Source organism: Trachypithecus francoisi, unplaced genomic scaffold, assembly GCF_009764315.1.
Source record: "Trachypithecus francoisi isolate TF-2019V2 unplaced genomic scaffold, Tfra_2.0 Lachesis_group11, whole genome shotgun sequence".
NCBI classification, from domain to species: domain Eukaryota; kingdom Metazoa; phylum Chordata; class Mammalia; order Primates; family Cercopithecidae; genus Trachypithecus; species Trachypithecus francoisi.
The window spans coordinates 31,901,789-31,926,391 of record NW_022681456.1 but is presented as its reverse complement, the minus strand read 5'-3'; the positions used below and the strand labels follow the sequence as shown (position 1 = coordinate 31,926,391).

At 40.1% G+C, this 24,603-nt stretch overlaps 1 protein-coding gene and 1 non-coding gene across 3 annotated transcripts in view; one reads left to right on the top strand and one right to left on the bottom strand.

Moving 5' to 3' along the window:
* UTP20 (UTP20 small subunit processome component) overlaps window positions 1–24,603 on the top strand; it is a 109,233-nt gene that overhangs the window by 68,195 nt on the left and 16,435 nt on the right. For both annotated transcript variants that reach the window (XM_033220907.1, XM_033220908.1), the window contains exons 37-49: window positions 239–379; window positions 1,112–1,249; window positions 6,700–6,839; window positions 7,088–7,170; window positions 9,054–9,340; window positions 10,433–10,572; window positions 10,804–10,960; window positions 16,132–16,230; window positions 17,747–17,914; window positions 19,597–19,763; window positions 20,680–20,821; window positions 22,307–22,423; window positions 24,222–24,392. In XM_033220907.1, coding sequence (XP_033076798.1) covers window positions 239–379; window positions 1,112–1,249; window positions 6,700–6,839; window positions 7,088–7,170; window positions 9,054–9,340; window positions 10,433–10,572; window positions 10,804–10,960; window positions 16,132–16,230; window positions 17,747–17,914; window positions 19,597–19,763; window positions 20,680–20,821; window positions 22,307–22,423; window positions 24,222–24,392 — 1,950 coding nt within the window. The remainder of the gene's footprint in view (window positions 1–238; window positions 380–1,111; window positions 1,250–6,699; window positions 6,840–7,087; window positions 7,171–9,053; window positions 9,341–10,432; window positions 10,573–10,803; window positions 10,961–16,131; window positions 16,231–17,746; window positions 17,915–19,596; window positions 19,764–20,679; window positions 20,822–22,306; window positions 22,424–24,221; window positions 24,393–24,603) is intronic.
* Window positions 12,954–13,055, bottom strand: LOC117091266. The gene has a single exon (XR_004440371.1). It is a non-coding gene; the product is annotated as a small nucleolar RNA U13 (small nucleolar RNA).

Below are 24,603 nucleotides of genomic sequence, written 5' to 3'. Positions count from 1 at the left end.
GGCTGGAATGCACCACTGCACCTGGCTGATTTTTGTATTTTTTGTAGAGACAGGATTTTACCATGTTGTCCAGGCTGTTCTCAAACTCCTGGGCTCGAGCAATCCTGACTTTTTTTTTTTTTTAACAGTGGAAATATTTTACTTTTTAAAATATTATGTCTTTTTCTGTTTTCCTCATATTATCTCAGAAGCAAATTCTTTTTAAAATAAAATATTTTTTTCTTCACTTCATATTTAGAGTATTCAACAGGATTATACCACGATACTTTCCTGTTTAATTCAAACCTTTCCAAACCAACTGGAATTCAAAGACTTGGTACAGCTTACTCATTACCATGACCCAGAAATGGACTTCTTTGAGAACATGAAGCACATTCAGGTAGAAGACAATTCTGCTTTTCCTAACTGTGAAATACTTCAAACAGTTCTGCCTCATTTGGAAAGACGTGTTTTAACTTTCCGAAAAGGTTTAAGCTTCTCTTTCCTTAGCCTTTATGATCATCATTGAAATTTGTATTAAGATGATCATTTCCTGGATTCTGATTTCTTTGGTGGTATCACAAACCACAGTTAATACTAGTGTCGCTTTTCTCTGCCTTTTCCTAAGAAGTATAAATACTTTGGGTTCACTTTTAAACAAGTGCTATGGCTTCTATCTCTGAAAGCAAATCAAGGCACAGGTGTTTGCTCATGTAACACATAGACTGTGTTTTCTTTTTTTTTTTTTTGAGATGTAGTTTCGCTCTTGTTGCCCAGGCTGGAGTGCAATGGCGCGATCTCAGCTCACTGTATCCTCCGCCTCCAGAGTTCAAGGGATTCTCCTGCCTCATCCTCCTGAGTAGCTGGGATTACAGGCATGTGCCACCATGCCCAGCTAATTTTGTATTTTTAGTAGAGATGGGGTTTCTCCATGTTGGCCAGGCTGATCTCGAACTCTTGACCTCAGGTGATCTGCCCACCTTGGCCTCCCAAAGTGCTGGGATTACAGGCATGAGCCACTGCGCCCAGCCACTCCTTTAATCTATTCATGAAAAGAGAATATGATACTAAAATGGAGCTGTTTGAAGGTGAGATTATTTAGTAACTAATTCATATTTTATCTAACTCATAGATCCACAGAAGAGCAAGAGCCTTGAAGAAACTTGCAAAACAACTAATGGAAGGCAAAGTTGTTCTGTCTTCTAAATCTCTTCAGAATTACATCATGCCTTATGCCATGACTCCAATTTTTGATGAGAAAATGCTCAAGGTAGGTCATTAGATCTAGGAACCAAGGACACTCTTGCCATACCATGACACACTTTGCCAAAATATAGATGGAGTTGGTGGTGTCTGTGTTGATGTTACCACCGTAATTAGAGGTTCAGAATAGTTCTAAAGCTCTTAGAACTGTGCCTGACACATAGTAAATGCTATCTAAATGATGGCTATTATCTGTGTTTTTTTTCTATTATTAGCTCACAAAGACCCACCACAAAATATTCTTCCTCCTAGAAATTATCACATTATTAAAATTGCATACTTTTATTTTTGTGTCATAGCACTTAAATCTGGTTAACTACCCTAGTGAGCAGTCATTATTTTCACAAATGACTTACAAGAAGTGAAATGAAATAGTAGGTATCATTAATACCGTACCAGGTACCAGGCACTATTTCAAGTGTTTCATTCTCACAACAACTCAACCCTCTGGAGTAGGGTAGGGACTATTCTTCAAGTATTATTTTACAGGAGAGCAATCTGAGAAGAAGTGAGGTTATATAACTTTCTCAGAGATGCCCAGAGTCAGAACAGATATTCGAACTTAGGGCTGTTTTAACCTTTATATTATATAGTGCCTAGAATGGTACCTGGCACATAGTAAAGACTAGATAAGTAATTATTGATTAAAAAGATTAATGAGGTCAAGTGCAGTGGCTCACACCTGTAATCTCAGCACTTTAGGAGGCCAAGTCAGGTGGATCACTTGAGGTCAGGAGTTTGAGACCAGTCTGGCCAACATGACAAAAACCCATCTGTACCAAAAATATAAAAATTAGCCAGGCATGGTGGTGCATGCCTGTAATCCCAGCTACTCGGGAGGCTGAGGCAGGAGGATCACTTGAACCCAGGAGGCAGAGGCTGCAGTGAGCTGAGATTGTGCCACTGCACTCCAGCCTGGGCAACAGAGCAAGACTATTTGAAAAAAAAAAAAAAGATTAATGAAAGGTGGTATTAAATGATCATATAAATTCAAGTCTAATTACAGTGATGTCAGGATTTGGGACTTAAATTTATACTGTTGATTACATAGCTTTATACAATAGCAGATTTCCTCTGTTGTTTCAGGCTATTCAAAATGTTTAAAAGAATTATCTAAGTAGTTAAAAGATAGCTCTCTTATATTCTGGTTTAAAAAGCTAGTAAGCATAACCTAACTGTTTGATGCCATTGAAATATGAATGGCATGTAGACAGGAAAAAAAAATAAAGTATACTTAGCTTTGTTTGGTGTTCACATGATATCTCCTTTTTTTGAGATGGAGTCTCACTCTGTCACCTAGGCTGGAGTGCAGTGGCGCAATCTCAGCTCACTGTAACCTCCACCTACCAGGTTCCAGTGATTCTTCTGCCTCAGCCTCCTGAGTAGCTGGGATTATAGGTGCCTGCCACCACACCCAACTAATTTTTGTATTTTTAGTAAAATGGAGCTTCACCGTGTTCACCAGGTTGGTCTGGAACTCATGACCTTAGGTGATGCACCCACCTCGGCCTCTCAAGGTGTTGGGATTACAGGAGTGAGCCACCGCGCCCTGCCAGTATATCCTTTTCTAGCCTTATATTTTTAACCTAATTATGACTTTACATTTCAAGTTGGTTTCTTATTGGTAGCTTTTGACTGGGTCTTGCTTTTTATCCAGTCCAACAACCTTTTAATTGGTATTTAGACCATTCGCATTTAATATGATTATTTATAAGGTTGTGTTTAGATCTGAGTCTTGTTATTTTCCATTTGACCCAATTTTTTCTTTTTTTCTCTTTATCTTTTTTTCTGCTGGATTAATTATACTTTTTTGAGATTTTATTTTATCTCCATTGGCTTATTAGTTATTGAGGGATTTTTGCCATAGGTTTTTGCCTCTCCATTCATTTTAAACTACACAGTACATTGTTGTCATTTTTGCTTTAAGTAGTCAATTATCTTTTAAGGAGCTCTTTGAAAATAAAGAGAAGGTCTTTTATATTTGCTTACACATTTATAGTTTCTGGTGCTCTTTGTTTCTTTGTGAAGTTCCAGATATTCATCTGGTATCATTTTTCTTCTTTTAATTATATTTTTAAAATTTCTTATTTATTTGTTGTGGCAGGAAACAAAGGAGGATTTTTTTGTTGTTTGTTTTTTGTGTGTATGTGAGTTTCTTGTTTTTTTGTTTTTGTTTGTAGAGACAGGGTCTCCTTTGTTGCTCAGGCTGGTCTTAAACACCTGGCCTCAAGCAACCCTCCCACCCCAGCCTCCAAAGTACTGAAATTACAGGCATGAGCCACTGTGCCTGGATTTCATTTTATTTCTGGCAAGAAGACTTCCCTTAATTTTTAGTACAGGTCTACTAGTGATTCACTCTTGCAGCTTTTGTTTGTCTTTGCTTGTCTTTGTTTTTGCAAGATAATGTTGCTGGGTACAGAATTCTCGATTGATAGGTTTATTGTGTTTTTGTTTTTGTTTTTTCCTTCTAGTACTTCAAAGATGGTGCTCAACTGTATTCTGGCTTGTATTATTTCCAATGAGAAGTCATTCTTAACTTTGTTCCCCCGAATGTAATGTGTTTGGGGTTGTTTGTTTTTGTTTTGTTTGTTTGTTTGTTGTTGTTATTGTTTGGCCTGGCCCTTGTAGACAGTTTCTGGATTTTTTTTTAAGAAAAAAAGCAGTTTTTTCTTAACTGCTTTTAAAAATGTATCTCTTTACCTTTGGTTTTAAGCCATTTGATTATGAGTACCTTAGTGTCGTTTCTTTTATGATTCTTGTGCTCGGGGTTCATTGACCTTCTTGAATATATAGATATGTAGTTTGCATAAAACTTGAAAATTTTCTTTTCTCTCTTTTTTTTTGGCGACAGAATCTCACTCTGTCACCCAGGCTGGAGTGAGAATGTCACTCTGTCACCCAGGCTGCAGTGGCACAATCTCTGCTTACTGCAACTTCTCCCTCCCAGGTTCAAGTGATTCTCCTACCTCAACCTCTCTGGTAACTGGGACTACAGGCATTTACCACCACTTTTGGCTAATTTTATTACATTTTTGGTAGAGACGGGGTTTCGTTATGTTTTCCAGGCTGGTCTCAAACTCCTGACTTCAAGTGATCCATCTGCGATGGCCTCCCAAAGTGTTGGGATTGCAGGGTTGAGCCGCTATTCCCAGCCAAACTTGGCAATTTTCATATATTATTTCTTTAAATATTTTTGGGTCCCCTTCTTGCCTTTGGAGACTCCAGTGTACATTATTAGGTCACTTGAAGTTGTCCCATAGCTCAGAGGCTTTTATATTGTTTTGCTTTTTTCATCTTTTTTTTATTTCTGGGTTTTATTTTGTTTCATTTTTCTGCTGCTCTGTCTTCAAGTTCACTAATCTTTTTTTCTGCATTGTCTAATCTGCTGTAAATCCCATCCCTCTCAGAATCTTCCCTCTCAGAATTGTCTTTTTTATCTCTAGAAGTTCAATTTCATCTTTTCAAAATATCTTTCATGTCTCTCCTTAACATTCTTATGCTTTCCTCTCACTTCTTTTATTTTTCTAAGTATTAAAGTTTTAACCACTTATAACCATATGAGAATTTTATAAATTATTGCCAAGCCTGCTAGAAAACTTGCACAGGGTCTCACTGTGTCTCTCAGGCTGGAGTGCAGTGGTATGATCATAGCTCACTGCAACTTCAAACTTCTGGACCCAAATGATCCTCACACCTCAGCCTCCCAAGTACCTGGGACTCCAGGTGTACAGCACTGCACCTGGCTAATTTTTAATTTATTTTTTGTAGAGATGGGGTTCTCGCTTTGTTGCCCAGGCTAGTCTCAAGTGATTCTCCCACACTGGCCTCCTGAGTAGCTGGGACTACATGCAGGCACCACCATGCCCAGCTGTAATTTCGTATTAGGTGCCAGACATTATGAATTTTACCTTACTGGGCGTTGGGTACATTAGGATGTCTTTAAGTATTCCTGAGAATTATTCTCAGATGCAGTTAGGTTACTTGTGAACAGTCTAATTCTTTAGAATCTTGCTTTCAAGCTCTCTTAGGGCAGGAGCAGCCTTTAGTCTATGGCTAATAGGGTCCTGGTACTGAGACACTGCCATTCTAAGGACCTAAATACCCAATGCCCTGTGTAGCATGAGGTATTTCACTCTGGCTGATGCGACTGTGAACTAGCCTCAACCTTATATGGTCTTTGATGATTGTTTTGCCTGTTCCCTTCTTTGGTTCTGTTCCCATGTCTTCCTTACTCATGCTTACTGCTCAGTACTCAGCCGAAGACTCAAGGGGCTTGCTCTGTGCAGCTTCCCTCTGTGCAGCTCTTCTCTCTGGTGCTGTGCCCCGTGGACTCTAGCTACCGTAGCCTCAACCCTGTCTTCTAACTCGGGAAGACCACTGGGCTCTTTTTGGTTTCTCTTCCTGTGCTGCAACTTAACGGTTCTCTCCACAGAGTAAATTGGGCTAATTATAAGCCTCACTTTATTTATTTATTTCTCTCAGAGATCACTGGCCTGCAGTGGTTGATATCCAAGGTTTGGAAACTGTTGTTTCATGTATTTTTTTTTCCGAGATGGAGTCTCACTCTGTGGCCTAGGCTGGAGTGCTGTGGCGTAATGTTGGCTCACTGCAACCTCTGCCTCCCGGAATCAAGCGATTCTCCTGCCACAGCCTCCTGAGTAGCTGGGATTACAGGTGCTCACCACCATGCCCAACTAATTTTTGTATTTTTAGTAGAGACGAAGTTTCACCATGTTGGTCAGGCTGGTCTTGAACTCCTGACCTTGTGATCCGCCCGCCTCGGCCTCCCAAAGTGCTGGGATTACAGGCGTGTGCCACCGCGCCTGGCCCGTTTCATGTGTTTTGCCTGCTTTTCTAGTTTAAGGTCTACAGGTAAATCCACTCTCTGTTTTTCATCATGGCCTGAAAGAGATGTCTCTGAGGCAGGGTACTTTTTTTTTTTTTTTTTTTGATAAAAGTTGCAGGTACATGTACAGGATGTGCAGGTTTGTTAACATAGGTAAACATGTGCCATGGTGGTTTGCTGTACCTACTAACCCATCACCTAGGTATTAAGCCCAACATGCATTAGCTAATTTTCCTGATTATCTTCCTCCCTTCGACCCCCACCACCCACAGTGTACTTTTGAGGACTGAGTAGCACAATACATAATTTTTGTCATTTGTCGGTTTTTCTACATTGAATTTATTTCATTCGCTTTCTGTAGTCTTGAACCCATTAAGGAGGTCTGAGTGGAAAAGAGTCCAAAATATGTTAATAGCCTTTAAAAGATGATGTAATTCCTTTAAATGAATAACATGTTTTCCTAGGGTTAGAGGGAAAAATGAGCATAGTTTGGGCATTCTTTCTCTTCTGTAATTACCGAGAACCTACTAAGTTTTTCAATATCCTGAGTTAGCCTTGCATTTTATTAGCAAATCTTTGTTCTGCATTGATACTCTGGATTTATTTTACAGCATGAAAATATAACCATTGCTGCCACAGAGGTTATTGGAGCCATTTGCAAACATCTCTCTTGGTCAGCATATATGTATTACTTGAAACATTTCATTCATGTCTTACAAACGGGACAGATCAATCAAAAACTGGGTGTCAGGTATGGTCAAACTTCTTATTTTTGTTTTGTTTTTTAAATGTAATTTTAAAAATATTTTCTGAATTAGTCTTTCTGTATCTCAGTTTACTTTTATCTTGTATTAAGAAGGTTATGCTAATACTTGTTAAAATTAAAAGTGCTAATAAAAATAATTTTAATGTTTATTAGTGTTTAAATTTCCTCTCCTTTTATAGTCCAATGATATTAATAATCAAATGAACATTTCTGTGTACTTTTTTTTTTAACAGTTTGCTAGTAATAGTGTTAGAAGCATTCCACTTTGACCACAAAACTCTTGAAGAACAAATGGAAAAAGTTGAGAATGAAGAAAGTAAGTTTCTTAAACTTTTTTCGTTTTTTTGTTGTTGTTATTGTTTTTGTTGTTGTTTTTTGAGACGGAGTCTCTCTCAGTTGCCCAGGCTGGAGTGCAGTGGCACGATCTCAGCTCACTGCAAGGTCCGCCTCCCAGGTTTGCGCCATTCTCCTGCTTCAGCTTCCTGAGTAGCTGGGACTACAGGCGCCCACCACCACGCCCGGCTAATTTTTTCGTATTTTTAGTAGAGACGGGGTTTCCCTGTGTTAACCAGCATGGTCTCAATCTCCTGACCTCGTGATCCACCCGCCTCGGCCTCCCAAAGTGCTGGGGTTACAGGCGTGAGCCACCATGCCTGCCCCTTAAACTTTCTTAAACAAGATTTTTATCTTATTCTTGGATAGTTTATGATAATGAGTTAAAGATGGTGACAGTCAACGTATTCCCTTTGTCTGCTCTTACTAGCAATGGCCAGTTAATGAGTCAGGAGGGAAGCTAAAATGAATGGTTTAAGTATTCTTGGAAAACTTTATTTAACAGAAGAGAAGGTTAGTCTAAATTGTATCAGTGAAAAAATGTGAGCTGTAGATTATTTATATAGAAATCCAATTTTATCACCTTCTTGTGTGAAAAGAGCATTACACAATGAATGGAAAGAAAGTGTAAGAAAATGAGTAATTAAAAATTAGAGCAGCAATTGGTGGAAAATCAACTGGATACAATAGAAAAAAATCAAAGCTAAAAATAAATAAGTATTTGAAAAGATTATAAATTGGACCAGGGACAATGGCTCACAACTGTAATCCCAGCTACTTAGAAGATTATAAATTGGCAAATGCCTGACAAGATTGATCTGTAAAAATAGAAGATGTAATAAACATTACTAGGAATTAAAAAGGGTCACAATTAAGTCAAAAGGTATCTTTGTATTTATAAATTTTAATACTTGGCTGAGATGTACAAATTCTTAGAAAAATATAATACAAAAACTGACTTTAGAAGAAAATAGAAAATCTAGATAGATTTCTAACCATTAAAGGAATTGAATGCACAGTTAGGCTGGGGCATGGTGACTCACGCCTGTAATCCCAGCACTTTGGGAGGCCAAGGCAGGTGGATCACTTGAGGCCAGGAGTTCGAGACCAGCCTGGTCAACATAGCAAAACCCTGTCTCTACTAAATATACAAAAAATTATTTGGGCATGGTGGTGCACACTTGTAATCTCAACTACTCAGGAGGCTAAGGCACGAGAATTGCTTGAACCCAGGAGGCAGAGGTTGCAGTAAGCTGAGATCACACTACTGACTCCAGCCTGGGTGACAAAGCAAGACTCTGTCTCAAAAAAAAAAAAATTGAATCTGCAGTTAATCATCTGATGAAAACACCAGGCACAGATTGGTTTATAGCTAAGCTTTACCAGCCATTCAAGGGGTAGATCATTTCAACCTATACCAGCTATTTCAGATGATTGGAAAAGAGGAATCCCCACTAACTTGTAAAATTGTTGTAAGATTGCATACCAGAAACTGACAAAGACTCTATGGGCAGTTGGCTGTCATTAGGATTTTCATGCTCATGAATGGAGGGTGCTTTATTTGGTTAAGACGTTCCTGCCCCCCAAGCCTCCCAGTGTGTTCCCCAGTTACCCTGTACTTGCTGTTCTGTGTTCTTTTATAATCGGCAGTTTATTTGTCTCTCTCATTAAACTCTAAACTGTGAGAAAGCAAAACCCGTAGCCCTCTCATTTACTACTCTTTCCTCAGCACTTACCTTGCCTGCCCACAGTTGCTGATTAGATATTTTTTATCAGAAGTTGGATGTTGGTGGGAAAAACTGCTTACCACAACTGTGTGGTTTCCTTATTTGATTTAAGGTGACTTTTGTTGTTTATTAAACATAGATGCCATTGAAGCAGTTGAGTTACCAGAGCCTGAGGCCATGGAATTAGAGCAAGTGGATGAGGAAGAGAAGGAAAATACATGCAAGAGTTTGTTAGACCAGGAACAGCCGGGAACCCCTGATCCAGCTGACTCTGGAGGGACATCAGCTAAAGAATCCGAGTGTATCACAAAGCCTGTCTCTTTCCTACCTCAAAACAAGGAAGAATTAGAGAGAACAATTAAAAATATCCAAGGAACCATAACCGGGGATATTCTACCCAGGCTACATAAATGTCTTGCATCTACGGTAATAACTTTATTTGGGGTCCAGCAGGTCTGTGTGAATTCTGGTGTTGCTGGAGCCCTGTCATACTGAGGCTCTTAGTGATTATTGATTGATTTCAGCTTTTAGATTTCCTTTTATCTCAACACTTCACAATTCACCCCTCTACTCTTATCTCTTCAACTTCAGGCTTATCCTGCTGCAACTAAGCAGTAACGCTCTTTCTTTATGATTTTGATGTGGTAGATAAATGCTTTTCCATCTCCAAAGTAGTTACTAAGAGACTCCCGTGTCCCAAAAAGGTTATTAAAAATTAGAATATGTTTCCCTTTTGTACTTTTTGGTTAGTTCTGCACTATTCAAAATTCATCTTTCTCTTAGTTAACAGGGATAATATTTAGCAGTGCGTTCTCGTGAAGCCAGAGCCTTTCCTTCCTTCTCAGGGCGAAACACGGGTTGGCTAACAATGGCTCAGGGACTAAATCTAGCATGTGGCCTGTTTTTGTATAGCTGTATTGGAACACGATTACCCATTTGTTTACATAGTGTTTAGTACTGACTTTTTATCACAACAGCAGAGTTAAGTCAGAGACCATAAAGCCAAAAATACTATCTGGCCCTCTTCAGAGAAAGTTTGCTAACTCCTGGCATATAATATTGATTTGTATTTTTCTATATTTTGTATATTTGTAAATAAACTTTTATTTGAGGCCCTGTATTTATATATACTAACAGTGTCACTCAAACACCTGACTGTTCCAACTGATACACATTTTATATGAGTTTCCTATACTTCACAGCAGTGAAAATCCACACTGGTGAAAATTTGGCTTTATTTTTTTTTCTGATGGCTTCTTCGAAAAGTAGAACATTCTTACTCCCGTTATTTTTATAATTTTTAGAGGGCTATCCTCAAATTAGAGATTTGGTTTATTTTTAAATAAACTTAGAAATGGGCTTAAGATCTATAGAAAGAGCTGTCTTTCTTTTCTTTCTTGTTTTTAAATGATCATCCATCCTTCTAGAAAAATTTGTCTTTCAAATACAAGGTTGCGGTGTTGGTAGATCACTGATCCGTTTATTTTCATTATAACTTAACCTAAATGTTTCTTGCAGACCAAAAGAGAAGAAGAACACAAGCTCATCAAGTCAAAGGTTGTGAATGATGAGGAAGTGGTTCGCGTTCCGTTAGCGTTTGCCATGGTTAAACTAATGCAGTCCCTTCCACAAGAAGTTATGGAAGCTAATCTGCCAAGGTATGTTTTGTAACAAATTAGAAGTTTAGTGAAACTCAAAAATTGCTTCTTTTCTTCCTTGTTTTTGAACCTCTTTTGTCAGGAAGAGGGAAAGTAATATCATAACTTGCTGTGGTTTGGAATCTTAACAGGGAAGATTTGAGTTATGAGTAATTAAGAGACAAAAGGATATGTATATGTTTAATTGCTTTGTTTATTTGATTAGTCATTTTTCAACTTCTCATTTTCTAGTATTTTGCTGAAAGTGTGTGCCCTACTCAAGAACAGAGCCCAAGAAATCAGAGACATTGCACGCAGCACCCTTGCGAAAATAATAGAGGATCTTGGTGTGCACTTCCTCCAATATGTTTTAAAAGAATTACAGACTACCCTTGTCCGTGGATACCAGGTAAATTGCCTCTTGTGCTTTATATTCAAGTTCTGTTGGAGTTAAAATATTTGCAACTTGAACACTGCAAGTTATGGAACTTCGGGCCTGGCTTTAATAAATTTGATCCACTGAGACACTGAGCAGTAATATTCAAAAGTTTCTAATTAGTATTAAGGAAATCTGTTATTTAAATAGTTCCTATATCTGATTTTTAAAAGATCCTCATAGGCTTGGGTTACATGACCTACCTTTTTCTCTCAAATTACTTCATATCAAGCTTTATATTCTCTGAGTTCTTAGTATAATTATATTTGAATGTGTATTGACTGTATTATCACTGGTGTGAACAATAAAGAACATACATATTTGTTTAATAGTTGGAATATAAAATGTAAGGTATAAAATAAGGGGCTGGGTGCGGTGGCTTATGCCTGTACACCCAGCACTTTGGGAGGCCAAGGCAGGGAGATCACTTTAGGCCAGGAGTTCAAGACCAGCCTGGTTAACATAGTGAGACCTCTTCCCTACAAAAACCAATAATAAAAATAACCAAGCTTGATGGCACATGTCTGTGGTCCCAGCTACTCAGGAAGCTGAGGTGGGAGGATTGCTTGAGCCTGGAAGGTCAAGGCTGCAGTGAGCTGTGCTTGTGCCACAGAACTCCAGTCTGGGCTACAGAGTGAAACCCTGTCTCAAAAAAATAAAATAAAATAAGAGCACCAAGTGGAATACGCAGCACTCCGAGTGGTTATGTGGTATCTAGCCCCTTGCTGCTCCAACCATGGCACCTGGACAGACAGTATTTGCAGCATCTGGGGCTTGTGAGAAATACAGGATTTAAAGGTCCTACACCTGACCTACAGAAACTGCATTTTCATATGATCCCTGGGTGATTTGAAGTTTGAGGAACGCTATAGCTTGTTCTTTTCAAGTAAGCAGCCATGTTACTTGTTGGGTTGGGGATGAAGAATGATGCTTGAAGAAAACAATTTTGGTACCATCTATATGATTAAGACTCCTGGTAGTTAGCTTTACCTTGTACATCCTAGTTTGTTAATGGGTAAGGTTCCTAGTCTATAGACTGTAAGTCTAACACACTAAGAAATGTCATATTCATTTTGACTATCTTTCTTTGTATAGATTTTTAGTAGTTGCTCTATAGATTACCATATATTAACTTAACTTTCAATAGTCTACTGAGAATCAGTGTTTTATCAATTCAAGTGGAACGTAGAAACCATATCACCCTGTAGGTCCCTTTGCCCTTCATCCTTTGTATTATAGCTCTTTATGTATTAACATCTCCGTATATTGAAAACTTCATTAGGCAGTATTACAATTTTTACTTATAATTGTCAAACAAATTTTTAGCACTCAAGAGGAGAGTAGTCTGGGCCTGGCACAGTGGCTCACGCCTGTAATCCCAGCACTTTGGGAGGCCCAGGCGGGCAGATCACGAGGTCAGGAGATCGAGACCACTCTGGCTAACACGGTGAAACCCCATCTCTACTAAAAATACAAAAAATTAGCCAGGTGTGGTGGCGGGCGCCTGTAGTCCCAGCTGCTCGGGAGGCTGAGGCAGGAGAATGGTGTGAACCCGGGAGGCGGAGCTTGCAGTGAGCTGAGATTGCGCAACTGCACTCCAGCCTGGGCAACAGAGCGAGACTCCGTCCCCACCGCCCCCCCCCAAAAAAGAGGAGAGTAGTCTGTTCTACCTAGATATGTACTGTTTCTGCTGTTCTTCCTTCATTTCTGAATTTCCACACTTCTTTCTAATATCATTTTCCCGTAGTCTAGAGGGTGTCCTTTAGCAATGCTGCGGAGCAGGCGCGGTGGGAAGAGAGTCTCTTAGTTTTCTTCTATGAATGTCTTCCTTTTACCTTCATTCCTGAAACATATTGTTGCTGGATATATAATTTCACTTTAATGGTTCTTTCTTTTTAGCTGTTTAGTTCTTTCCTTTAAAAATATTGTTCTACTTCCTTCCAACCTGTCTTTTCTTTTTTTTCCACATCAGGCAGATAATGCCCAACTATTGTAACAAGGTTGAAGGAGACACATCTCACACATAAACACAAAAACCCCATCATCACACTTACAAATTTTGAAGCATCCCTTCCTGCCTTTCTGATGAGTTATTCAATTTGTTGCCCCCTTCTTACTAATGTGCTGTTTATCTTCGGCTGCTTTAAAGGCTTTGCCATTATTTTTCAGCAGTTTGATCATGATGTGTCTAAGTGTGGATTTCTTTGGGTTTACTTTGTGTGGCATTTGCTGAGCTTCTTGGCCACATTTGAAGACGATTCAGCCAGTATTTGTTTGTGTTTTTGTTTCGTTTTGTTTTGTTTCTGGAGACAGTCTTGCTCTGTCACTCAGGCTGGAGTGCACTGGTGTGATCTTGACTTACTACAACTTCCATTTCTCAGGTTCAAGCAATTCGCATCCCTCAGCCTCCCAAGTAGCTGGGATGACAGGCATGAGCCACCACGCCCAGCTAATTGTTTTTGTATTTTTAGTAGCTATGGGGTTTCACCATGTTATCCAGGCTGGTCTCAAATTCCTGGCTTCAAGAGATCTGCCTGCCTTAGCCTCCCAAAATGCTGGGATTACGGACACGAGCGACCGCACCCAGCCCCAGTATTTTTTAAAATAAGTTTCCTGCAGTGCACTCTTTCTCCTCTCCTGGGACTCCAGTGAAATGAATGTTTGTTTTTCTCCCACTGGTTCCTGAGGCTGTATTCATATATATATATATATGTATTTTGCTCTTCTTCCACTCTGTTTCGGTTGGATAATTTATTTCAGTCTATCTGCAGGTTAACTGACTCTTCCCTCTTTCATATCTTTCTGCAATTGAGTTCATCCAATGAGTTTCTTATTTCAGTTTTTGGGTTTTTCAGTTCTAAAATATTCATTTATTTTTTCTTTAGATCTTCTATTTCTTTGCTGACACTTAATTTTTGCATTCGTTTAAGTCTTTCTGCTAGAAAACTGGGGCTTTATTTTTTCCACTCTGCCATGTGCCTCCTGCAGCTGTGCCCATGTCAGGGGCCAAACAATGGCAAGACAGAAAGAGAAAAGCAACTAGACTAGGCCAACCCTCTCAGAACTATAGTTCCAATGAATGTAGAGGGAACTTCCCCTCCCAGAGTTGTAGCTCCACCCGTCCCCATTTCAAGGCCACTGCCACCACCACAGCATTGCGAGACATGGTCTATTGGGAACTGGACATACAAGGAGGAATACATCTCTGTTCTTGAGGATTCATGCACACATTTTTAAGGAACACCTGAGGTATTTAAATGAGTAGCCCTTTTTTTCTCTAACCATCTGTTCTTCAAGTCTATCCCATTATTTGTTAAAATAACTAAATTAGAGTTGAGAGAACAACTGATTTCAGCTTTAGTATTAATCATGTAGACTGTACCAAAATTGTTCTCTTCGAGCATCGCTCGTCATCCTCACCCCCACCAAAAGGATTTTTTACAGTTATAGGAAAGTTGGGCACAGTGGTATGCACCTTTAGTGCCAGCGACTCAGGTGGCCGAAGTGGGAGGTGAACACCTTGAGCCCAGGGTATTCAAAACCAGCATGACAACATAGCAAGACCCTGTCTCAAAATATATATATATAAATTTCACAGCAAAGTTTTCAAATACAGATGCTTTTTGACTTTTTTGATGAGACAGTGTCCCAATAAATCCATTATAAAGTTGAAAAATCATAGATCAGAACAATGTAAATTGGGAACCTGTCTATATATAAAAGTACTTAAAGATCACAAGTAGGGGCTGAATGCTGTGGCTCACACCTGTAATCCCAGCACTATGGAAAGCTGAGGTGGGCAGATCACTTGAGGTCAGGAGTTCAAGACCAGCCTGGCCAACATGCTGAAACCCTGTCTCTACTAAAAAATAGGTATATATAAAAATTAGCTGGGCATGGTGGCACATGCCTGTAATCCCAGCTACTTTGGAGGCTGAGGCATAAGAATTTCTTGAACCCAGGAGGCAGAGGTTGCAGTGAGCTGAGATCGCACCATTGCACTCCAGCCTGGATGACAGAACAAGACTCTGCCTCCAAAAAAAATAAATGGTCACAAGGAGGTACATAAGAAACTATACCTTTAAGACCCAGTCTATGTTTTGACAACTAAATGTGTTTCCTTAGCCTATGACCATTATCCGATATTTACCTTGATAATTTCACAGCCCTAGAAGCAGCATAAAGAATTCAAAAAGCTTGAGAGGCAGGATAACCTGTTGTAGAGCCTGAGACTGGCTTCTAATCTTCACTCCACCAGTTCCTACCCATGACCTCTTTGTGCCTCAGCTTCCTCATCTAAAAACTGCTCATAATGTAGTACCTACTCCATAGACTGGCTGAGTGAGGCTTAAATGATGTAATACACGCAAAGTATTCATACAGTACGCACCCTGGAGTAAGCGCTCAGGAAACATCAACTTGGTTGCTATGGGGTGCAAAAGCTTGTTTCCTTCATAACCTTTTATTTACAAGCTTGATTGCATTCAACATGGGCAAGCTCCTTAATTCACAGGTTGATCTTCTTTTTTTAAAGTTCAAGACTCTTGGCCAGGCACAGTGGCTCACACCTGTAATCGCAGCACTTTGGGAGGCTGAGGCAGACAGATCACCTGTGGTCAGGAGTTCGAGGTCGGCCTGACCAACATGATGAAACACCACCTTTACTAAAAGTACAAAAAAAATTAGCCAGGCACGGTGACGGGTGACTGTAATCCTAGCTACTCGGGAGGCTGAGACAGAAAAATCTCTTGAACTCGGGAGACGGAGGTTGCAGTGAGCTGAGATCGCGCCATTGCACTCCAGCCTGAGCTACAAGAGCAACACTCTGTCTCCAAAATAAATAAATAAATAAATAAAAATAAAGTTCAAGACTCTTGTGCCTCTCTTTATAAATCACTGGCCTGGTTTAGTCCCAACAATAGATCTAAGAAGGGTAGTGTGTTTCTGAACACCTTTGGTACAAAGTGATCAGTTGGTTACAAGATTTTAGATAGTGAAATAACTGTGTGTCATTTGTCACAGCTTCTCCTGGCAATAAAAGACATATAAACTCTGAGTGTGCGCTTTGCAGTGCTTCCTAGATCTTGTGTTTTCCTACTGTGACATTGTTAACATTCATATTGTTACTCTGCATCTCACCTTAGGTCCATGTGCTGACTTTCACTGTTCACATGTTGCTGCAAGGCCTCACCAATAAGCTGCAAGTCGGGGATCTGGACTCTTGTTTGGATATAATGATTGAGGTAAGACTTACAGAAATGAATTCTAATTTTTTTTTAAGTGGACAAATGACACAAAAAAATCAATTCACAAAATAAGAAATAATAATAGCCCATAAAAATGAAAATAATGTAACACCTCATCTTTTAGATTAGCAGAGGTTTAAAAAGCTAAGACTAAAGCGAGATGGGCACTCTGTCACTACAAGGAGGTCATCAATTGGTATGATCTTTCCGGAAAGTAAGTTGCCATTTTGTATCAAGAGCTTTTGAAATGAGAAAAGATTTTCAGTCACATCTAAGAATCTATTTTTAAGAAATAAATTATGTTCACAGGAGCTTTATTTATAATACAGTGGGAAACTAATAATAACTTTTTAAATTGGGCTGGGTGCTATGGCTCATGCCTGTATAACCCCAGCACTTTGGGAGGCTGAGGTGGGCAGATCACTTGAGGCCAGGAGTTCAAAACCAGCCTGGCCATCATGGTGAAACCCCGTCTCTAACAAAAATACAAAAATTAGCCAGGCATGGTGGTGTGTGCCTATAATCCCAGCTACCTAGGAGGCTGAAGCAGGAGAATCGCTTGAACCTGGAAGGTGCAGGTTTCAGTGAGCACAGATCATGTCACTGTACTTCAGCCTGGGCGATAGAGTGAGACTCTGTCTCAAAAAAAAAGAAAAGAAAAAATTGGATACTGTGCTAATTTGAGGGCTACAATTGTGAAGAGAATAAATTTGCCACATAAGTTTTTGTTCATTTGTTTTAAAATGTAGACACTAACATTTTGAATCTCAATTTAAATATTTATATTAGACCAGGCACAGTGGCTTACGCCTGTAATCCCAGCACTTCGGGAGGCTGAGGCGGGTGGATCACTTGAGACCAGGAGTTTGAGACCAGCCTGGGCTACGTGGTGAAACCCCATCTCTGCTAAAAGTACAAAAATTAGTCAGGTGGGGTAGCAAATGCCTGTATTCCCACCTACTTGGGAGGCTGAGACATAAGAATTGCTTGAACCCAGGAGGTGGAGGTTGCAGTGGGCTGAGATCACACTACTGCACTCCAGCCTGGATGACAGAGTGGGACTTTGTCTCAAAAAACAAATAATTAATTAATTAGGTTAACAATTAGATTACAAATATTTGTAATTTATTATTAGAGTGTAAATAATTAATTAGATTGCAAAGATTCTAAGAACTTCTTGAAGAGAAATTAAGCTACTCTTTGGTGCATCAAAAAAGAAGTAACTGTGTATACCGTCATACAATTATATATGTACATCTGTGAAGGATTTTTCTTTGTTTCCCATTAGTATCAACCTTTAAGTGTTTCTTATGTGTTTGTTTTTTAAGTAATTGGTCCCTAAATTGCATTGAAAACAAATGCATTCTAAAAGAAATTTCTTCCATCTAATTTGAGCCCAGTCCAACTTGCATTTCTTTGATTAATACATGTCAGGGCCTCTATTCAGTCACTGCTTATGTTGGCATATCTTGCTGAGTACACATAATTGCCATTTGTCCTTTTTCTTCCAAAGATTTTTAACTATGAGTTGTTTGGTGCTGTTGCTGAAGAGAAGGAAGTAAAGCAGATCCTCTCCAAAGTCATGGAAGCACGAAGAAGCAAAAGTTACGACTCTTATGAAATCCTGGGCAAGTTTGTAGGAAAAGATCAGGTTACAAAACTTATCCTTCCCTTGAAAGAGGTAAGGACTTGAATGCAATTCAGGAGATCACAGCATTGGAATCTCATGAGTTCCTAAAAGGAACGATGCGGGGCAACCTGAAACACTGTTCTTGATCATGCATGATTTCCTTAGGTGCTGGGGCCCCAGGACCATATGGCCAGTGAGTGCTTTGATTCAAAAGTCGTAGTCCCCAATGTAAACCATGAGATGAGAAAGAAAGGCAACAGGAATTGAGTGCAGATGAATATTATAGCTGGGTCAAGTCAGCAGCTAAGAACATGAAGAAATCCTGAGGCACACAAGCCACATAGTGCTTATCTCTGAGGTTGAGGTTATAAGTAACATTTCTTTATATGTTATGTCTGTGTTTGAAATTTTATTAAGAATTTATTTTAGGCCAGGCATGGTGGCTCACACCTGTAAATCCAGCACTTTTGAAGGCCAAGGTGGCAGGAATTGCTTGAGCCCAGGAGTTCGAGACCAGCCCGAGGCAACATAGCAAGAACCTGTCTTGATTAAAAATGTATATTTACATTTACAAAAAAATTCATTTTAATTATGAGTAAATATATATTAGAAAGCTTTTGGACACAGGTTGCCACTTCCAGGTTGCCAAGAGGAAGAAAACTGGCATTTATTGACATATTCTATTCTAAGCACTGCTACATTCTCTCACCTAATCAGCACACCCTGTGAGACTGATGGTACTTCCATTTTACAAGTAAGAAAATTCAGGCTTGGAAAGGTAGAAAGGAACATGGTTAAAGAGAAAAGTCAGGGTTTAGTTCCAGATCTTTCTGATCCAAGTTCACATTCCTACCATGGTTTCATTCTGCCTCCTGAAGCTCCGGGACTATAATTTACCCATCTTCCTGTTGATTTCTGTGCCTGTTGCAGAGGTGAACATCAGTAAATGTTATTGATTTATTATTTTTGTGTATTAAAACTAGAGCAAAGAGCTCTGTCTATTGACATGAATTACATTAGGTCTAAATGTTCTGGTGCTAGATGAACTCCGTAATTACTCCTAGAATGCGTTTAGTTTTATCTGAGCCTTATCTAAGAGCGTTAGATGCATTCTGAGGATGAAAAAGAGTCAGCAGAGCACATCTATCCGTGATGTATATTACAAAGTCCCTCCAAGGTATTGAGATTTATTAATACTATGTCTCATTCAAGATAATAACTCTGAAGCACCGAGTATTTCCTGAGGTTGCTGATCCTGGTTCCCATTAGGTTCCTCTGATTTGGCCCAATAATTGATATCAGACCCTGAGGCTTGGCCATGACAGCACTTCATTCTCGTGGTTTCCTATGAGGAGTGAATACATTTTGTTGATTATGTGTGTGTGTGTTTGCCTCTAAGTTACTCCTGTTAATGTACCAGGAGAGTTGATGTTAACTCAGGAGTCTCAGATCTCTGGCATTGTGCCCTGAGGCCTCACCAGCAGAGAACAGGGAGGGAGTGGAGGAAACCCTGAGGGTCACAAGCATGCACAGTGGTTCTTCCTGGGGTTGAGATTATAGGTCACTTTCACCTTATATGTTATATCTGTGTTTGAAATTATATTAAGAATGTTTTTTAATTAGGAGAAAGCCAAACATATTAGAAAACCAATATATAAAAGAAAACCACCATTATGACAAATCAAAATGCATTTCTGTGTCATCTCAGCATGACATTTATGTTTTGCCTTTAGATCTTACAAAATACCACGAGTTTGAAACTGGCCCGAAAAGTTCATGAAACTTTACGCCGAATCACAGTGGGATTAATCGTAAATCAGGAAATGACGGCTGAATCCATTCTATTACTCAGTTATGGTTTGATCAGTGAAAATCTTCCCCTGTTAACAGAGAAAGAAAAGTAAGTTGGAAAAAAAACAAACTGTCATTTAGCTCTCTGCGTCTGATAAGCCATTCTGTGGGTTGTTTTAATACTTTGCTTCAGTAAAACATAAAATTGTATCCACCTGAGTTCTCAGATGGTACTTTATGGTGTGATACATTTCAACATGAGATTTTCTCATAAATGAGGTAGCTGTGACAGCAGACAATTATTTTGGCATTTCTCTGATACCATTTTGTTTTAAAGATTTATTGGTTCAAAGATAGGATAGATTTAAAATCTATATCTTGTATTCTGATAAAACAGAGATTGAGACCTTAAAAGATGTTAAAATATCTTAAAAGCCTGGTGCGGTGGCTCATGCCTGTAATCCTAGCACTTTGGGAGGCTGAGGTGGACAGATCACCTGAGGTCAGGAGTTTGAGACCAGCCTGGCCAACTTGGTGAAACCCCGTCTTTCCTAAAAATACAAAAATGAGCCAGACATACTGCTGGGCACCTGTAATCCCAGCTACACAGGAGGCAGAGGCAGGAGAATCACTTGAACCCGGGAGGCGGAGGTTGCAGTGAGCCGAGATCGCACCACTGCACTCCAGCCTGGGCAACAGAGTTAAAAAAAAAAAAAAAAAAATCTTAGTAAACTTCCTTTTGTTTCTGTGGTCTAAGAGAGACTCATTGGCATTTATTTTCAGAAATCGAACAAGGGAGTGTCCTGCTGTTGATCTTAATGTAAATATATTGTCCTAGTAACCTTAATCAGCAGCCTAATAATCTTCTGTGTCTCATGGTTTGGGGGTTGCGGGAGGGTGCACAACCCAAGCAAATGACACATTATTTAGTGCTGGGCTGTTGTCACTTTAGAAGGGCCACTGTGACTTCTTGGAATGCAGCTGACAGTGTTCTTTCCCCTCTTCTCACGTCACGTGATTGACAGAAATCCAGTAGCTCCAGCACCAGATCCACGTCTACCACCCCAGAGCTGCCTTCTGCTTCCCCCAACTCCAGTTCGAGGTGGACAGAAAGCTGTTGTGAGCAGGAAAACCAACATGCACATATTTATTGAGTCCGGGCTTCGGGTAAGAATTAACCTTAAAATGAGACTTGCTACTTTCAGGGAGTCTACACCTTTTAATCTTCTGTTGAATTTCTTTCTTTCTTTTTTTTTTTTGAAACAGAGTTTCGCTCTTTTTGCCCAGGCTGGAGTGCAATGACACGATTTCCACTCACCGCAACCTCCCCCTCCCGGGTTCAAGCGATTCTCCTGCCTCAGCCTCCCGAGTAGCTGGGATTACAGGCATGCGCCACCACCCCCAGTGAATTTTGTATTTTTAGTAGAAACGGGGTTTCTCCATGTTGGTCAGGCTGGTCTTGAACTCCCAACCTCAGGTGATCCAACTGCCTCGGCCTCCCAAAGTGCTGGGATAACAGGCGTGAGCCACTGCACCCAGCCTTCTGTTGAATTTCTAGTACTGCTCACTTCCATTGGAAATGCCTTACTGTAAATACATTTTAGATTTTTTTTTTTTTTACAGGTGCATTGGTCCATTTACTATTTATCTCTTCCAGCACTTACATTAAAAGATGTAATTGTCCCAGAATTAATGATTCTGCTCTAATATGTATTAAGGTCTTACTGGTGCTTTGCCCATGAGCCCCTCTGAACTACTTTGAATTTTTTTAAAAGATGGTGAGTGGCCGGACATGGTGGCTCACACCCATAATTCCAGCACTTCGGGAGGCTAAGGCATGAGGATCACTTGAGGAGAGGAGTCTGAAACCAGCCTGGGCAACATAGCAAGACTCTGTCTCTACAAAAAAAAAATATATATTTTTTAATTAGCCAGATGTGATGACATGTACCTGTAGTCCTAGTTACTCAGGAGGGTAAGGTGGGAGAATCGCTTGAGCCCAGGAGTTTGAGGCTGCAGTGAGCTATTATCACACCACTGCACTCCAGCATGGACAATATAGTGAGACCCTGTCTCTAAAAAAATAACAGTAATAATAATGAAATAAAAGATGGTGAGCTTTGAAAAGAACAAATATGATCATTTCCTTTTTAAAACCCTTCATTGACTCGCACTTTTCTAACACACGTTCCAGCCACCATGGCTTCCCTTCCCATCTAGGAAGTCATCATACTCTTTCCTGCTCTAGGAGCTCACCACCCACTCTTTGCTCTACCAGATTCCCACAGAACCCTCAAAGCACCCTACCTGTGCATTCGTCATTTCCTTAGAGTCTGCCTAAGATCCATCAAGGCAGAGACCATGTCCATCCTGGTTATTGCCATGTCCTGCGTACTGAGCCAGTGCCTGGAATCACAGTAGATCCTGAGAAAATGGACTCTGGTAAACAGACGTAGCATCTCAGCTGCACAGCAAGCTCTCACCTTGACTCACTGAGACCCTCTCAGGCAGTTTGTCATTCCTTAAAAAAATTTTATCATTTCAAATAGAAGTATCTTAACATTTGCTTTTCTCTAAACATCATTTCACATTTACCTAACTCATCTGGTCTAATGGGCAACTAATGTGAAATATCTTTCTGAACTCTGTTAGCTGCTGCATCTGAGTCTGAAGACTTCCAAGATCAAGTCTTCAAGTGAACATGTCCTGGAAATGCTGGATCCTTTTGTGTCTCTCCTCATAGACTGCCTGGGCTCCATGGATGTGAAGGTAAGCATCGGTTTGCACTCTGCATTGGAGCATTTTATTCTTCAGAAGAACTATGTTTTGCAGAATACCTAATGGTTATGCTTGGGCTCAAGCTTTATGAGATGATTGAGGTTTTTTTGTTTGTTTGGTTGGTGGGTTTTTTTTTTTTTTTTTTTTGAGACAGAGTAGCTCTGTCACCCAGGCTGGAGTGCAGCGGTGCGATCTTGACTCATTGCAACCTCCACCTCCCAGGTTCAAGGGATTGTTCTGCCTCAGCCTTGCCGCAGCCTCCCAAGTAGCGGAGACTACAGGTGCACACCACCATGCCTGGCTAACTTTTGTATTTTTAGTAGACACAGGGTTTCATCATGTTGGCCAGACTGGTCTCGAACCCCTGACCTCAGATGATCCGCCCACCTCGGCCTCCTAAAATCCCGGGATTACAGGTGTGAACCACTGTGCCTGGCCGAGATGATTGAGTTTTTAAAGGGATTTATGACATCATGAACTACCACTATTTGCTACATTAAATCACTTCCCAGTTTACTAATTCTATAAATTTGGATAGACTGTAACAGTTTTAAAAGCTCTCCTAGGTACATTAAGTATTTCATTTGATCCTCACAACTTCATGAGGGTGAAAGATTTTGTCCCCTTACCAGTCATCATCATTGTCACCTTTGTTACCATTACTGCTCCATGCTGTGAATCCGAAGAACATTATTTCTGATCCTCACAACCCTCCCTGAGGCATATATTCTTACTGTTTCTGTTTTATAAATGAGAAAATTAGGGCTAGGGTCTAGGTACAGGTCTAGGCTATGAACCTAGGTCTGTCAGACTCCAATGCCTACACAGGTCCCATTTTTCTCATATCACCTGCTTTACAGATGAAGGTGCCGAGAGGTTAAGTAACATCTCTAGAGTCAAACAGGTAATCAGTTGCAGAGCTGGGATGTAAACCAATGTCTTTTTGACTCCCAAGCTCGCTCTTCTGTGTCTTAATCCAGCCCACTGAGGAGCTCTCAGCAGCCAGAGCAGTACAGGTATTGTTAGATAGAGCTGAACTAGCTGATCCAGGTGCTTTCAAAGGTTTGGCCTTGGAAGTTCAGGGAGCTCAGCACACTTTTTCCATATCTTTTGCAATAGCACTTAACTATATTAACTGTTAGTCAGTTGTTCCTATGCCTAATTTCTGAATTACCCATCTGCTGCATAAGTGCAGAGATAGTATCCTTTTTATCTTCGTATTTATAATACCCAGTAGAGTGCCTTGTATACCTAATTCAAGCTTAGTAAGAATAGATTACATTGAAGTACCATTCTAGAAAACATAAAAGTCATTTAAGATGTATTTTTCCAAAAAGAATTGTAAAATTGACCAACCTATCCAAATCATATAACCTCCATAAACCCCTATAAGCAGGTTAAAAATATGGCCGGGCTTGGTGGCTCGGGCCTATGACCCCAGCTCTTGGGAGGCTGAGGCAGGAGGATTGCTTGAGCCCAGGAGTTCAAGACCAGCCCAAAAATGTTTAAACAAAGATTAAATTATGAAAAGAATATGGTGCCTTTTCTTATTTCCTTATGATCTACCATCATAAGGATCCATTGTTATGGATAAGCAATAAATTCTTCTACAATCAGGAAATGGAAACGTTTTTATCTTCTTACCTTTTGGGCACAGTTCTTCCAGAGTGGGCTGGGCTTAGCATCTTATTTATTTGGCACAATCATTTAAAGAGTCTGCATAGCCTCAGGTGCTGGATTGTTGGATTCGGTCACATCACAAGTTGGTGTTTTGTTTTGTTTTTTTCAGGTGATCACAGGTGCTCTACAATGCCTCATCTGGGTCTTGAGGTTCCCGCTGCCTTCCATAGAAACAAAAGCAGAGCAGCTGACAAAACACCTCTTCCTTCTGCTGAAGGACTATGCAAAGCTCGGGGCTGCCAGGGGCCAGAACTTCCACCTGGTGGTCAATTGTTTCAAGGTGAGATGTCTTCACTTGCACTTGGAAAAAGCCAGGATGGAGCCGGATGCAGTGGCTTACACCTATAATCCCAGCACTTTGGGAGGCTGAGGTGGGAGGACTTCTTGGGCCTAAGAGTTCAAGACCAGCTTGGTCAACTTAACGAGACCCTGTCTCTACATTAAAAAAAAAAAATTAACTGGGCATGGTGATGTGTACCTGTAGTCCCAGC